This window comes from Schistocerca serialis, chromosome 12 (assembly GCF_023864345.2).
Source record: "Schistocerca serialis cubense isolate TAMUIC-IGC-003099 chromosome 12, iqSchSeri2.2, whole genome shotgun sequence".
Classification (NCBI taxonomy): Eukaryota; Metazoa; Arthropoda; class Insecta; order Orthoptera; family Acrididae; genus Schistocerca; species Schistocerca serialis.
In genome coordinates this window covers 16,799,936-16,816,462 of record NC_064649.1, presented here as the reverse complement: position 1 = coordinate 16,816,462, position 16,527 = coordinate 16,799,936, and the positions used below count along the sequence as shown (strand labels likewise).

Genomic DNA, 16,527 nt, shown 5'->3' with positions numbered 1-16,527 from the left:
GGGTGAGAAAGGATTGTAGCCTACCACCAATGTCAGTCAATCTGTACACTGAGCAAGCAGTAAAGAAAACAAAAGAAAAATCTGGAATAGGAATTAAAGATCAAGGAGAAGAAATAAAAACTTCAAGGTTTGCCAATGACATTGTAGTTTTGTCAGAGATAACAAAGGACAACAGCAGGAGCAGGAGTAGTTGATTGGAATGGACAGAGTCTTGAAAGGAAGATATAAGATGGACACCAACAAAAGTAAAACAAGGGTAATGAAATGTAGTTGAATTAATGCAGGTGGTGATGACAGAATTAGATTAGGAAAGAGATGAGTTTTGCTATCTGGACAGCACAATTACTGATGATGGGTGAAATAGAGAGGATACAAAATTTAGACTGACAATGGCAAGAAAAGCGTTTCTGGAGAAAAAAAAGTTGTTAACATTGAGTATAGATTGAAGCTTTAGAAAGGCTTTTCTGGAAGTATGTGTCTTGAGTGTAGCCATGCATAGAAGTGAAACATGGATGGTTAACAATTAAGACAAGAAGAGAATAGAAGCTTTTGAAATGTGAAGCTATAGAAGACTGCTGAAGATTAGGTGGATAGATACGTAACTAATTAGGAGGTACTGAACGGAACTGGGGAGAAAAGAAATTAGTAGCACAACTTGACTAGACGAAGAGATTAGATGATAGGACCCATTCTGAAACATCAAGGGATCACCAATTTAGTACTGGAGGGAGGTATGAGGGGTAAAAACTGTAGAGGTAGACCAAAAGATAAGCAAGCAGATTCAGAAGGATTCAATCCTTTGAATGGTAAAGGTTTTATACACCAGCATAGAACTTCCCAGCTTTTTAGGAAACAAAACATAGCAAATATAAATAAATAAATCTGGAAAGATCTTTGCGCCACGGTAACATGTACACTGCATATTTTCGTATTCCGAAAGTGTAATAAGAGTTCTACCAAATACAGTGCGGTAGCTTCAGAGCACTGAAATTGAGACTGCAATGCACTTTTGTCAGCCAGTCATGGTTCATGTCACATGATCTCGCCTGCCAATGACAGCAGAGACTCAGAGCATAGGACATAAGATGTACTCAGCCAATGGCAACATTACTGTTAAGTACTGCAAACACATCAACAGGAAAAGTTTATGGTTTGAATTAATATAAAAAACAACATAACCACAAGAAAAGCTAAGCTTTCATATATAATACTGGTTGTCAAAAATTTTTATGAGGGCATGGTAACACAGCAGCAGCTGAATATTTCTGGCATGCACAATTATAAATTTCACTGCCGTGTATGAAATGTTTTGTGAGTCTGTTCCATCAAGAACTTTGAGTTTTCCATAGAAGAGTCAGTTACCTATGAAATTGCTGAAGAACTTAACTTGTACTTTTTTTTAACAATAATTATACCTTTTGCCATCATTATTACATAATTTGTAATGTATGAAAGAACTAAAATAAATGTGAAGAGCTAACCTTGAAGCTTGGTCTTTTCTAGCATGTGTTACCCTTTAAGATATATTCAACACAAATGTGCCACTAAAATTTTAAGTAACAGCATAAATGGCTGGTCTTCTGGGCCCGAGGCGGCCAGAGACGGTGATCGTGTGTGTGTGTGTGTGTGTGTGTGTGTGTGTGTGTGTGTGTGTGTTCTAGTTCGCAAGGAGGCCTTTTTGGCTGGCTTACTGCCATTCTCGATATCAAGTACTGAAATTATGTCCAGTTTGACCTATCCAGAATTTATCACATATTTCACAGTGAATTTTACATATGCCTGGATATGAATATATGGTTGTTTTTGTTTGTCAAGAGATCAGTAGTGTTCAAAGATTGTGTCACGTCTAGTATGCAAATTTTATGTTAGTGCGTTTTAGTAATGTGTTCGTTGTGTGAAATATCATTCCTAGATATGCAGCACTGTATATATAAATTTTTGTGTTGTTGGTAATACTCCTGTCAGCTTTATTTCCTTACGTATAGTGGATTGTATAGGCCTAGTGTATCTATGATACTGGCAAGTAACAATTTTAGGATCACAATCATTTTGTTCTTCAACATGTTTTAGGATTTGTATCTCTCTTTGTATGGTGTTGATAAATCATAGTATGGAAATATGCATATTTTTGTGATAAAAGAAAAATTTGTGATTCCTAAGATAAATATCTCTTAGATTTTAAGGGTCTCTCTCAAACGGATACATTTGTGCCACACAATATTAATGTTTTAGATTGCACAATCTAGCTCTGTCCTTACATCTCTCTCTCTCTCTCTCTCTCTCTCTCTCTCTCTCCCCCCCCCCCCCCTCCCCCCCCCTTTCCCTTTCAAAACATGGGAAAAATGTGGTTTGTGTTTGATATCAAGAGCACCATCAATATCATCATCAAATGTGAGCTGTGAGCTATTTGTATGAAAATGCAGAGTGATTTTCATAAATGGGAACAAACTGCAGGAGACACTCCTTGAGAGGATAAGGAACGGAACGAAAATGGTGTATGTTCTGAAACGCATTCCAAGGGAGGTTCACAAACTTGAAGAGTTTAGTTTATGCAATCAGACCCAGAGGACCAAATGCATCTACAAGGTTCTTCTTCCACTGGATTCTGCTGTGTGCCTTCTGTTACCACTCACCATCTATGCTGATTTGTAGGAAGTCCTTGTGGATTTCATCTAGCTTCTCATCAGGCCTCCAATGTTTGGTTTACTGTAGATTTTATCCAGCCCACAATTATGCTGGATCTTCCATTCTCCAGAGATCTCATCTTGTACTGGGCCACAGATCGTCCTTAAGATTTTTGCCCGAAGATGAGAAGATTATTTTAGTCTTTTTTCTGAACACTTCACAATAGAGATAAAATATCTTTGAGAAGAGTAGGTTTTCGTGATTGAAAGCACACACAAGAATAATATCAGATATGCAGAAATGTTCAGTTTGTATTAAGTTGGTGCACAAGTTCATAGCAGTTTTGTTTTGCATGTTGACCTCTGGTTGCTACAGGTTTATTAATAGATTATCATTTTTTATTTGTAGTTCACTATTGCTATTTGAGTTTACATACTGTGGAGCATATATAGCGAGTGGAGCCGTGGACATATACCGAGTGGAGCCATGGATGCTAGAAGATGGAATGCCACATGGAGAATGCGGAACATTTCTGAAATATTCTTGTTTTTCAATAGGGGAGTGACAGTAGCAGAGGCAGCCAGAAATATTTGTGCCATGTATGGAGATGTTGCCACTGGATAGAGCATGAGAAGAAAATGGTTTTCTCATTCTACGGAGGACCGTTTTGACATTAGTGATTCACCATATTCAGGAACACCTTCAGGGTCTGATGAAGATCATTTAAATGCATTAATCCGCAGTGATCAACATCATTGTACTCATTTATTGGATAATGCAATGAAATGTTATTCCATCATTGTGTGACATTTGTGCGCACTGGGGAAGGTTCAAAAATTGGGTGTATAGGTACGGAGCCAATATCACAAAAATCAGGCGGATGGCAATATGTACATGTCTGCTTGCTCACCATCAATTGGCTCATAAACCACCCTGACCATTCGTATCCTGAGTTGTTACTGGTGATGAAAAATGGTGTCTTTATGCTAACATAAAGAAGAGAGAGGAATGGTTGAGCCCATACAAGGCAGCAACTCTCCATATATCCATGTGCGCATCCACAAAAGACAATGTTACACATCCTGTGGAACAGCGATAGTGTGGTGTACTGCGAACTGTTTCCCCGAGGTGTAATCACCATCTCCGACATTTTACTGTCAACAACTGAGACGTCTTGCAGACGCAATCCAAGAACAACGACCAGGAAGACTGCACGAAGTGATGCCACTTCACAATAACGCCTGCCCACATTCTGTTAGACTGACCAAAAAAAAACACTATAAAGGCGTAGGGTTGGGGAGTCATTCTGCATCCACCTTATTCACCTGCTCTTGCGCCCTCAGATTTTCACCTTTTCTGCTCTCCATCAAGCAACCTTCAAGGAACTTCCTTTCTGGATGAAAATGAACTCTGAACAGAGCTTGACGAGTTCTTCGACTCAAAACCATGTGATTTCTACAGTCGTGGAACTGAAAAGTTACTGCAGCATTGGCAAACTGTTGTAAATAGTGAAGGAGAATATACTATTGGTGTCTGAAGCTTCTCTTGTGAGTTTTCGAAGTCTTTACAATATGAACTTATGCACCACCCTAATACTTGTGTTTTAGCTCCAGACTCAAGAGGGAAATAATGTTGTTCACAATGGTGGCACAATCAAGACATCAGTACTAGGGATCATTCTCTTCACTGCCACTGCTGACTCATTCTGGTGTGGACCTATATCACGTAGTGCAGCACATAGAGACAAAGGCCAACTATACTGACCAGAACAGGACAACACAGTCTGTTTACGCAGAGAGGCAAGTGGCTACGGGTGGGCAGCAGCATGGCCACGCTGCTAAAAGTATCCCTATTGAAAGTAACCACACCATACACTATTTGCAACACAGTTTCACCACTTGTGTGAGATGGTCTTGTTTACACGAGTGGATAACTATAAAAGACAGATATGCCCAGTACGTACATGGGCCTTGTAGGAACAGGTGCTGAAAGTTGCACAATATGACTCCTGTGTCGACAACACAAAGGTGGCCCAAAACATGGTGTAAGCCAACAAGCCATGTGGACAGTTCTACATTATAACTGGGAATATCCGTACAACTTATAACATATGCAGGCCTTATCTATGGACTTGTCTCCGTGACGGTTCCTGTTACCAGTTCATCGCGCATGCCCCCACAGTGCAGGGCCTCCTGTCATCCATCCTATTCCCAGAAAAGGTTGTGAGAGGCAGTACGGTCAACCTTCACAACATCCACTTGCGGGCTACAGAGAATCCTACGTCACTGTGGCAGTGAACCATCAAAACTGGTTCAGCCTTAATGTGTGATTGGGGATTATCGTTGACCCGCCTCGTGGGACAAGTCACAATATAGGCATATCTCCACTTCCTGGGGTTCTCTGCCTCCCCTGCTGGAAGTATTGCCTTTGGTAGCTACTACATGATGGTGCTCCAGCTCCCTTACAAATTTCTATGCACAGACATCTTGACAACATCTACCGCAGCCAATGGATCAGACGAAGTGGCCTTGTCGCATTGTCCACCTGGTCACTGTATCTCAACCCTTTAGATTCCTGCCTGTGTGGGCACTTGAAAGATGTGCACACAAAGCCCATCGTGGGTGAGCAGCCACTATAACAATGTGTTGCCTGTGACATTATGACTGCAATATTGCACATCTAAAAATCTGTGCCAGGCACTGCTGCAACGCGTTCACACAAGCTGAAATGCCCGCAGGGCCAATCTGAAGAACTCGTCTAATGGAGGTCTCATCGTAGCATATTGTGCACTGCACTGAACTGTAGAGACATGATGGATTAGTAATTACCCTGTACCAAAGACACAATGCGCTTCAGGCCGTGTGTCCATATGACCTTATTTGCTCCTTTTCCTGTTGGGGATTGTTTCCTGTAGGTAGTCTCCATTCAGCAAAATCACCCTATATAGCCTCAGTATACACAAACTAGAGACAAGAGGATAGGCACATTACCTGGACCAGTTGCGTATCTGCTCGTCTATCTCATCTATCTGCCTCTCTGCAGTCGCTGCCTCCTGGTCCTCTGCTATAATGGCAGCAGACATGTTCTCCGTCGCCTTAATCTCTCGCTGGAACCTCTCCCACTCCTCCTCCACTGGGTCTTTATACTCCACATTTCGGGCCTGCATTCAAAATTCATGTTCTAACAAAGTGAAAACAGAAAGACTGAGAAAACATTAAACAATACACAAAATAGTTTGTCAAAGACAATTTGAAACATTGTCTTTTACACTGTTAGCACATACATAAAAAGATGCCTTCCTCTGAACGTGAATAAGGTCTCAAACTTCTGAAACTTCTTGGCCAATTAAAACTGCATGCCAGACTGGGACTCAAACCATTAACTTGCCACTTTGTGGGCAACAGTCTTACTAAATGAGTAACCCAGTTATGCCACACGACCTGCCTTCACAGCTTTAATCCCACCAGATTCTCTTCTCTACTTTCACAGTCATACCCAAATAGCTCAGTCTGTAAGTGCATTTCAGCAAAAGGCAAAACACCAATTATCAGTTTGGGTCTGACAGGAAGTTCCAAAAATGGCACATATGTTGCACCAGTTTGAAAGTCAGTGTTAAATTATAACATATTCTACAGACATAATGTTACAGTTAGTTCTCATACTCACCAATTATATACGTGTTACATTCAAAAGGAATCAAGCTCACAAGCGCAAAAATTGTTTGACACATTATCAAATTTATATTATTAAATGGCTATAACTGTTACCCAGTCTCAGTTGCAAAATATACAAAAAGGAACAAGCACATAGGGATTGTAGTAGGAAAGGCAAATGGCCAACTTCAGTTTATTGGGAGAATTTTAGGAATGTGTGGTTCATGTATAAAAGAGACTGCATACATGATACCAGTGCAACCCACTCTCGAATACTGCTTGAGTGTTTGTGATCCTCATTAGGTCCAATTGAAGGAAGACACTGAAGCAATTCAGCGGAGGGCTGCAAGATTTGTTACCAGTAAGTTTGATCGATGCGCAGGTACATGAGAAGTGTGAGCTCTGGGATGAGTGAGAAGGGTGGGCTCTGTCGTATGTTTGTGAGTAGTGTAGTGGGATACGGTGTGGGATTTGTTCGAAGTATTTTCATTGGTGTGGGAGGGGGAGGGGGGGGGGTGAGAATGCAGTGGGGAAGCCAGTGGGTATTCTAGCAAGATCCTCTCCTGGGAATGCGGAATCTGAAGTAGAAAAGTTGACAGAGGAGCAGGAGCAAAAGATCTGTGCCCTTCAGGTGCAGTTAAACGCGCAAAGGAGGAACTAGATAGGTTGAGGAGGGTCAAGGGTGGTGGGGAATGGGAATTGGCAGTTGGCAAGAAGGCAGCTAGGAGGAGGAGGTATTTAGACAGTTATACTTTGCGTATATGCAATAGATTTAACCAACTATCAGAGTTGAGTGGAGAGGAACCTCTTGTAGCTGTAGATGGAGGGAACATGCAGCAGTCCTCAGCAGTTAGGAGGCCTTAGTCAGTTGCAAAGTCTAACAGAAAGAAGAAGGTTCTGCTGCTAGGTAGTTCACACGGGAGAGGTGTGGGCCAGCAGTTACAGGAAGTGTTAGGGAGTGTGTACCAGGTCACCAGCATTGTGAAGCATAGTGCAGGGTTGGCTCAGGTGACTGACAGTATAGGGGAGTTATGCAGGAATTTTATGAAGGAGGATCAGGTAGTGATAGTGGGTGGAGCAGGGAAAAGTCTTGATAGAGATGGGGAATATGATGCACGTTGTGACCTGGTAAAGATAGCGACTCAAACTGGTGGCACTAAAGTGCATTTTGTGCAACTGTTTCAGTGTCATGATCGGCCTCATCTTAATGCAGCTGTTAGGTGCGTCAAATGGGGCTCGAGAGGGTGCTGATGGCAGAGGGCATGGGTCACATTTCAGTGGTGCCAGATGGGTGTATCGGTAGATCAGGTTTCAATAGGCATGGCCTGCACCTCAATAGGTATGGGAAGAGGAGGCTGACAAAGCTTATAGGTGACAATGTAGTGGGTAGTGGTGGGATCACTCATGGAAAAATTTATGTAGTAGTTGGTGTTAGAGCTGCACCTTTTCTAGACTGAAGTCAACTGATAGGTGTACCAGGTGTACCAGAATGAAATGAGCCTTAAGATATAAATGTGTCGATAGGGAACATTTGTTGTGAACGAGCATTAATTTTTTTTTTTTTAGTATACATCAAGTCATGGAACAAACAACATCATATGTTTTCATCATGTTAACAATGTCAAATTTTGTACCAGAAAGTGATGGTTTGCAGAAAGCATTAATTTTGTGTTTTATTTGAAAAAAAGTGCTGCAGAGTCGCATCGAATGCTTGTCGAGGCATATGGTGATCATGCTCTATCAGAAGCAACATGCAAAAGATGGTTTCAACGGTTCAGAAATAATGATTTTGATGTAAGAAATGAAGAACGTGGAAGACCAACAAAAAAGTTCGAAGACGCTGAATTGCAAGCAATTTTGGATGGAGATGATACTTTGAGTCAGAAGCAAATGGCAGCAATGCTAAATGTTGCACAACAAACAGTTTCTGACCCTTTGAAAGCTATGGGAAAGATCCAAAAGTGTGGAAAATGGGTGCCACATGAATTGAATGAAAGACAGATGGAAAACCGAAAAACCATTTGTCAAATTTTGCTTGAAAGACATGAAAGAAAATCAGTTTTGCATCGAATTGTTACTAGCAGTGAAAAATTGATTTATTTTAAGAATCCTAAATGGGAAAAATCATTGGTTAATCCGGGACAACCATCAACATCGACTGCAAAACCAGATCGATTTGGCAAGAAGCAATGCTCTCTGTTTGGTGGGATCAGAAAGGTGTGGTGTATCATGAGCTTCTAAAACCCGGCGAAACTGTGAATACTAATCGCTGCAGACAACAAATGATCAATCTGATCGAAAAAAGACCAGAATGGGCCAGAAGGCATGGCAAAGTAATTTTTTTACACGAAAATGCACCTACACACAAAGCAAAACTGGTTCAGGATACAATCAAAACACTTGGCTGCGAGCTGCTACCCCACCCGCCGTATTCACCAGACATGGCCCCTTCCGACTACCATTTGTTTTCATCAATGGGACACGCATTGGCTAAGGAACATTTCTGTTCCTACGAGGAAGTCGAAAATTGGGTGTCTGATTGGTTTGCTTCAAAAGACGAACATTTCTATTGGCGTGGTGTCCACAAATTGCCAGAAAGGTGATCAAAATGTATAGAAATCAATACATAGTCAGTACTTTGAATAAAATGTTTTTACTTTTCAATTCAAAATTAGTGTTTCATTTTCACAAAAAAACGCTCATTTCATACCAGTACACCTGCTTACAGGAAGTCCCTGTAACTAAGGGCTCACCTTCAGAGGATGTCATGTTTCCAAGTAGAGAAGGAATTAGCACACTTCATCAAAATATAAGATGTATTAGGGATAAAGTTAGTGAACTGCTTATAGATGTTGACTCTGAAGCTACTGGTATGTCAGAGCACCACTTAAATAATTTGACAATTCAGAGGCTTCCTTTAACAAGATACAGTTTAGCTGGCTGTTTTTCAAGGAGTTCTTTGCGGGGTGGGGGAGTAGCTATGTACGTGAAAAACACTATTCCATTCGAGTCCATAGATGTATCAAGGCACTGAGCTGAACAGATATTTGAATGTTGTGCAGGGACATTTGTATTTATTAAAACTAAACTTCTAATTGTTGTTGTTTATAGCTCCCCTAACTCTGACTTCAGAGCATTTCTGCTCAAGCTGACTCTTGCTTCACTTTACAGAAAGTACCACAAATTAGTAATATGTGGTGACTTCAATATAAATTTTGTATATGGTGGTGCAAGAAAAAGGATGTTGGTAGATCTCCTAAATTCATATGATCTGATGCACACGGTGTTTTTTTCCAACTAGGGTGCAGGGGAACAGTAGCACAGACATAGACAATATTTTTATTCATTCTTCATTACTAGATGGGCATTCTGTTAGTAAAAGCGTGAATGGCCTTTCAGACAATGACGAACAAATTTTAACATAAAAGGCTTTTGTACTCAGACCAATGTCATATTTAATTACAAACTATGAAGGAAAGTTCATCCGACAGCAATAGAGAGTTTTTTAAATCTTGTCAAGGAACAAGAGTGGCAGGATGTTTATAGTGCCGATAATGTAGATGATAAATATAATGCTTTCCTTAATACATTTCTCATGCTCTTTGAGAGTTGCTTTCGATTAGAACATTATTAACGGTGTACTAGCAGTAATGGGCAGCCTGGGTGGCTTACTAGTAGGATAAGGATATCATGTAGAAAAGAGAGGGAATTTTATGAAAATGTTAGAAGTAGTCACAATCAAGCTACAGTAGCCCATTAAAAACAGTATTATAAGGTGCTTAAAATGTTATTAGGAAGGCAAAGAGTGTGTGGTATGCAAATGGAATAGCTATTTCACAGGATAAAATTAAAACCATGTGGTCAGTTGTGAAGGAAGTGTCTGGTCAGCAACACAAGTTCGACAATATAAAGTCAGTTCGTAATAAATATATTTCTGTTACTGATAAACCAGACATATGTACAGTATTTAACAATCATTTTCTGAGCATCGCTGGTGAATTAAATAAAAATTTAGTTTCTACAGGGAATCCTATAACTTTCATGGCAAATGCCTTTCTGACATTGATGTCTGAAACACTCCTCTGTGATACAGACAAGGGGGATATTGAGTCACTAATTAAATCACTGAAGACTAAGGTCTCTCATTGATATGAGGGAGTGCCTAGCAGAATATTAAAGTACTGTGCTGCACATGTTAGCCCTGCATTTAGCCATATTTGTAATTTTTCCTTTAGAAATGGTCATCTTCCTGAACGATTAAAGTACTCAGTAGTAAAGCGGCTTTATGAAAAGGGAGAAAAGGATAATATAGACAATTTTAGTCCTGTTTCTATGCTATCAGTGTTTTCTAAAGTTAGTGAAAAGGCTGTGTATGCAAAGATAATTGAACATTTTATATCAAATGATTTGCTATCGAATGCACAGTTCAGCTTTAAAAGTTGTCTGACAACTAAAAATGCTACATTCTCTTTTCTCTATGAGGTACTGGACGAGTTAAACGAAAGGTTTCGAACATTAGACATATTTTTTTGATTTAACTATGGCGTTTGAGTGTTTAAATCACAAAATATTGTTCCAGAGGTTGGATCATTACGGAATATGGGGAGTAGCTCACAACTGGTTCACCTCTTACTTTAGCAACAGACAGCAAAAGGTCATTAGTCACAATGTTGAGAATGGCTGTGATGTGGAGTCGGAGTGGGGTACAGTAAAGTGGGAGGTGCCCCAGGGATCAGTGTTGGGGACACTCCTGTTCCTTATTTATATAAATGATATGCCCTCTAGTATTATGGGTAACTCTGAAATATTTCTATTGGCTGATGACATTAGCTTGGTAGTAAAGGATGTTGAGTGCAACACTGGCTCGGTTTCAAATAGTGCAGTTCATGACGTAAGTTCATGGCTTGTAGAAAAAACACTAACGCTAAATCAATGTAAGACTCAGTTTTTACAGTTTCTAAGACACAATTCAACAAAACCTGACATTTTAATTTCGCAGAATGGGCATATGATTAGGTGTTCAGATAGATAGTAAACTGTCATAGAAAGCCCATGTTCACGATCTTGTTCAAAGACTCAGTGCTGCCATTTTTACTATTTGAACGCTATATGAAGTGAGTGAACATCAGGCACGAAAATTAGTCTACTTTGATTATTTTCATTCGCTTATGTCATATGGTATTATAGTTTGGGGTAACTCTTCCCATTTTAAAAGGATATTTTTGGCACTGAAATGGGCAGTTCAGGCAATAAGTGGTGTAAGTTCACAAACCTCTCGTCGACCCCTGTTCACGAATCTGGGTATTTTGACATTGACCTCTCAATATATATATTCCTTACTGTCATTTATTGTTAACAATATTAGCTTATTCCCCAGGATAAGCAGCTTTCACTAGTTAATACTCGGCAGAAATCAAACCTGCATTTGCATTGGACTTCCTTAACTCTTGTGCAGAAAGGTGTGCAGTATACTGTTGCATCCATTTTCAATAAGCTACTGCTCGAATTCAAAAATCTTAGCAGTAATCCACGCACTTTCAAATCAAAACTGAAGAGTTTCCTCATGGGTCACTCTTTCTATTCTGTTGAGGAGTTCCTTAAAAAATGAAGCTGATTCTTGTTGTATTGTTGATTGTATTTACTTAAACTTATGGACTGACTTTTTTCGGGTTCATAAACATTTTATTTTTATCTGTTATTAGTTTTATGTTGTAATTTCAAGTACTGACATGTTCCATGACCTTGGAGATTTGCTCCTCAATTTGGTTCTACTGAACTTAACATGTAAATAAAAATAAGTATTGTGGTGAAGGGGTGGTGAAAGGAGTGCATGTAGCCACTATCAACCACTACTAATGTCACCACATCAAATAATTAACATGATGAACACGTGAAGGTATGGGATAAAGGCCAGGAAAAATGAAGAATAGGTATACCTGGGTTGGCTCTTCTTAAAATACACAAGGGGACACTTCAAAAGCTATGAATTATACAAATTGGAATCTAGATCAGTGACTACTACAGTGTTAAACATCACGAAATGTGGACTCATTAATTTGGTACCGCCCCGCATTCTTCTTAATTTCTGAATTTCATGTAAAAAATCAGAACATGAGTTTGGAAAAATATACGAATGGGGCAAACTGTATCAAGCGTTAATGATGTCGATGTCTTCCTGCATTTCTCTTTGATATACACAAAATTGTGTTCCACACAACTAACTGGCATTATCCACCACAGGTCATTTATGTGGACGGTACAGGGTGAGTCACACACATTGTAGCATCTCTCTTATTTCATGATTGGTTCAAGGTATTGAAATGAGGTTTGCAGTAGACATTACTGACAGCTGTTCCATCTGTGCATGATTCATGAATGGAATAGTTGTGGTGTGACATGTCATTCATTCAGAATAATATGTTACTCTTCTTCCTCTCGAGCTGATTACAGACGTTTGCGTAAAAGCATTTTTATATATTTTTTAAACAGAGGATGTCTCACTGTATGTGCTGTGGTCTGATATAAGTACTGATGTGGTGAAAGAAGTCTGAGCACAGGACGCTGCCAAGGCAAAAGGACGACTGAGTATCTCCACCTGCTATGGTGGGGTTCCTTAACCCTTAAGTGGGTGCGCAGGAATGAGCACATGGCGGACTCTGTACACATTGAACGAATATCTGTCTTCATGTTACCAAGGTAAAAATGAAAGAGATAAATCACAGTTTAATCTTAGTTTAATTAAACAATGATAAAATGGAAATGAAATGAGCACATGGCACTGTTGGCCGGGAGGCCCCATCCAGGGAAGTTCGCCTGCCATGTGCAAGTCTTATTGCAGTCGATGCCACATTGGGCGACTAGTGTGCTGGTGACGAGGATGCAATGATGATGAGGACAACACAACACTCAGTCCACGAGCGGAGAAAATCTCCGACCTGACTAGGAATCGAACCCGCGCCCGCTTGAATGGGAGGCAAGCACTTTACCATCCAGCTTACGTTATACGAGCTAGAGCACTGTTTAGTTAAAAAATAATAAAATAAATTTTCAGTATATCACTCTGATGCCACATACAGGTCTTGCCCTACAGTAATGACACACTTGACGCATTAAACAGTGCAGCTGCATCAGATCACAGCCAACTGCTAGTTAGATTGCTAATTATCTTGTTCTGCTAGCACGAAATCTGGGTCATTTTCTTTCATGGATCATAGATTTTTTCTTACCTAGCACCCAGTTTATTTTATATTACTGTTGCTCACATGGATGTATGACAGCTCAACTTAGCACTGGGTTAGCTGAAGCAATAATGAACGAATAGATATGGGCTCAAAGATGTAAACAACATTGGAACAGTAGAAGACAATGTTATTGGCAGTTGGCACACTTTATACAAAAGTGCACCCACTGGAGAGTTAAACTTTGGCGTCACAGCTTGGCGATGTCTCGGAAGGAACAAGACAAAGAGTGGCTGCTGATAATGACAGTGCTCAGAAAAAGTTGAAGGAAGTTTAATAGAAATGTCATTCTCTTCCGTTATTTTCTAAGACTCTCTTCAGAGGTGTTGTTCCGATTTATGAGTTAATAAAAGATTTGTTCACTTAATGTTGTAATGGTTACACCAGAGCAGCAAAATAAAGAACAGTTACCTAAAGAGTGATTATATCATTTCATAGTGTTAATACTTTGAAGCTCTCTTCCAGCCCTCGACCCTCTGCAGACAGTGAAGAATTCTCACGGCAAGACTTTGTGACACCGCACAGCAGGTCCACTAAATCAAGAAACTTCAATATGGAAATAATTAAGGAAAAAGTATTATAGATATCATCAAGGTGACAGATCAAATGAAGGTAATATGCCTTCTTGGCTCAGTTCAACCGTAGAACAGCAACATTCCAAGTGGCAAATAGCAGTGGTGTGCAAAGTACCCTCTGCCACACTAGTAAGATGTACAGATGTGGATGTGTGATTAACTGAAAACAGAGGACAGACTCAGAAAAGAACTTTTCAGGCTCATCCAATCATTGTTGAGACTCCTAGTTTAGTGGCAGACATTACAAGAGAGCCAATGTACAAAATGGGGTGGCATATTGTTAAAATTCAGTGAGCAAGCATCTGAGAAGAGAGGAGTGATGTGTATTTCCTCCCACACATAGCTCACAAAATGACTTTGACAGTAAAACTAGAGATGTTCAGTCCCGCAAAGAAGCTTTTTACACTATAATTCTTCCCTTGCACCATTTGTGCCCAAAATAATTTTTTAGCACAACGTAAGTGTGACCTTTGTCTGTTGAAACAGTTTACTCATAAAATCACTATTGTAATTTTGACCATTTAGCTGTTTTCCAGTGGAGTACAGCACAACTGCAAAAAAAGAGTGTACATATAAAATGGAATTATTTCGCTCACAGTAACTGCACGAGGCAGTTGTGCAGTGAGGTGACAAATATCGTGGGATAGCGATATGCACATACACAAATGGTGCCAGTATCGCGTAGCTGAGGCATAAAAGAGCAGTGCATTGGTACAGCTGTCATTTGTACTCAGGTGATTCACGTGGAAAGATTTCCGAATTGATTATGGCTGCATGATGGAAATTAACAGATTTTGAACTTAGAATGGTAGTTGGAGGAAGATGCATGGGACATTCCATTTAGGAAATCATTAGGAAATTCAATATTATGAGATCCACAGTGTCAAGAGTATGCCAAGAACACTAAATTTCAACCATTATGTCTCATCATGGACAGCACAGTGGCTGATGCCCTTCACTTAACGACCAAGAGCAGAGGCATGTTGCCAGTGATAGCACACAAGCAACACTGTGTGGAATAACCACAGAAATCAATGTGGGACATATGCCAAACGTATCCATTAGGACATTGTGGTGAGGTACGGCATTAACGGGCTATGGCAGCATATGACCGACACGAGTGCCTTTGCTAACAGCACGACATCCTCTGCACCACCTCTCCTGGGCTTGTGACCGTATCAGCTGGACCCTAAACGATTTCAGCTGGTAAGAGCTGATAGCAGGGATCAAGTGTGGTGCAGACCCCATGAAGCTATAGACCCACGTTGTCAAGAAGGCACTATGCAAGATGATAGTGACTCCATAACGGTGTGAGCTGTGTTTACATGGAATAGACTTGGCCCTCTGGTCCAAATGAATTGATCATTGACAGGAAATGCTTATGTTTGGCTACTTGGAGACCATCCGCACATTCCCAAATAATGATGGAACTTATATTGATGACAATGTGCCTTGTCACTGAGGCATAACTGTTCGTGACTGGTTTGAAGAACATTCCGGACAATTCGAGTGAATGATTTGGTCACCCAGATCACCCGACATGAATCCCATCGAACACCTACGGGACATAACTGAGAGGGCAGTTCGTGCACAACATCCTGTACCGCAACTCTTTCACAATTATGGACAGCTATACAGACAGTACAGCTCAGCATTTCTACAACGGACTCCAACGGTTTGTCGAGTCCACACCACACTGAACTGCTGAACTTCATTGGGCTAAAGGAGGTCCGACATTATATTAGGAGGTATCCCACGACTTTTGTCACCTCAGTGTACATTAAAATGACACTTCACTCACATTTTCTGCTTCAGCACACGCAAAATTTTAAAAACATCTAACACAAATAGACTTTTTAAATAAGGTTCATTTGTGAATAAGAAGGAGAATCCTAAACGATCGCCAAAATGCAGCTGTTTCACTTGTCGGTGTGCTTAGCTGTAGAAGTTAAAAAAAAGTTCAGGAACGCATTCATCCACCGACTCTGAGATATGATCTGTAATTTGATTTTTTTGTGCAAGAAAGTATAGTGTGCCAAACAAAACAAACAGTGTGGCCACTGTCTTACGGTACAAAGTTGCTAATGACTATGCAAGGCCACATGGTTATGCGCAAGCAGACAGTTTAATCACATATTTTTGATACAAACAACTGGCTCATCAGCTTCACAGTGCAGATCTCGCATCTCGTGATTTTTACCTGTTTCAGCATTTGGTGAACGGTTCAACAATGACAAAAAAGAGCAAACTGTAGAATTGGATTGGGTTTCTTCACAGAAAAAAGAGCAAACTGTAGAATTGGAATGGGTTTCTTCACAGGTGACAGATTTATTTGATGTCAGGATTTAAAAATTTGCTGAACAGTATGACAAAAGTTATAACAATAATGGAAACTATGTGTGAAAGTAGATAAAAGTGTTTAGAATGTGGACAAAA

The 16,527-nt window shown here is 40.1% G+C and overlaps 1 protein-coding gene across 1 annotated transcript in view; it reads right to left on the bottom strand.

The window, feature by feature from the left end:
• The window catches only part of LOC126428058 (zinc finger protein 830), a 52,960-nt gene that overhangs the window by 13,625 nt on the left and 22,808 nt on the right, over window positions 1-16,527 (bottom strand). Inside the window, exon 4 of the mRNA XM_050089936.1 lies at window positions 5,616-5,785. Coding sequence (XP_049945893.1) covers window positions 5,616-5,785 — 170 coding nt within the window. The remainder of the gene's footprint in view (window positions 1-5,615; window positions 5,786-16,527) is intronic.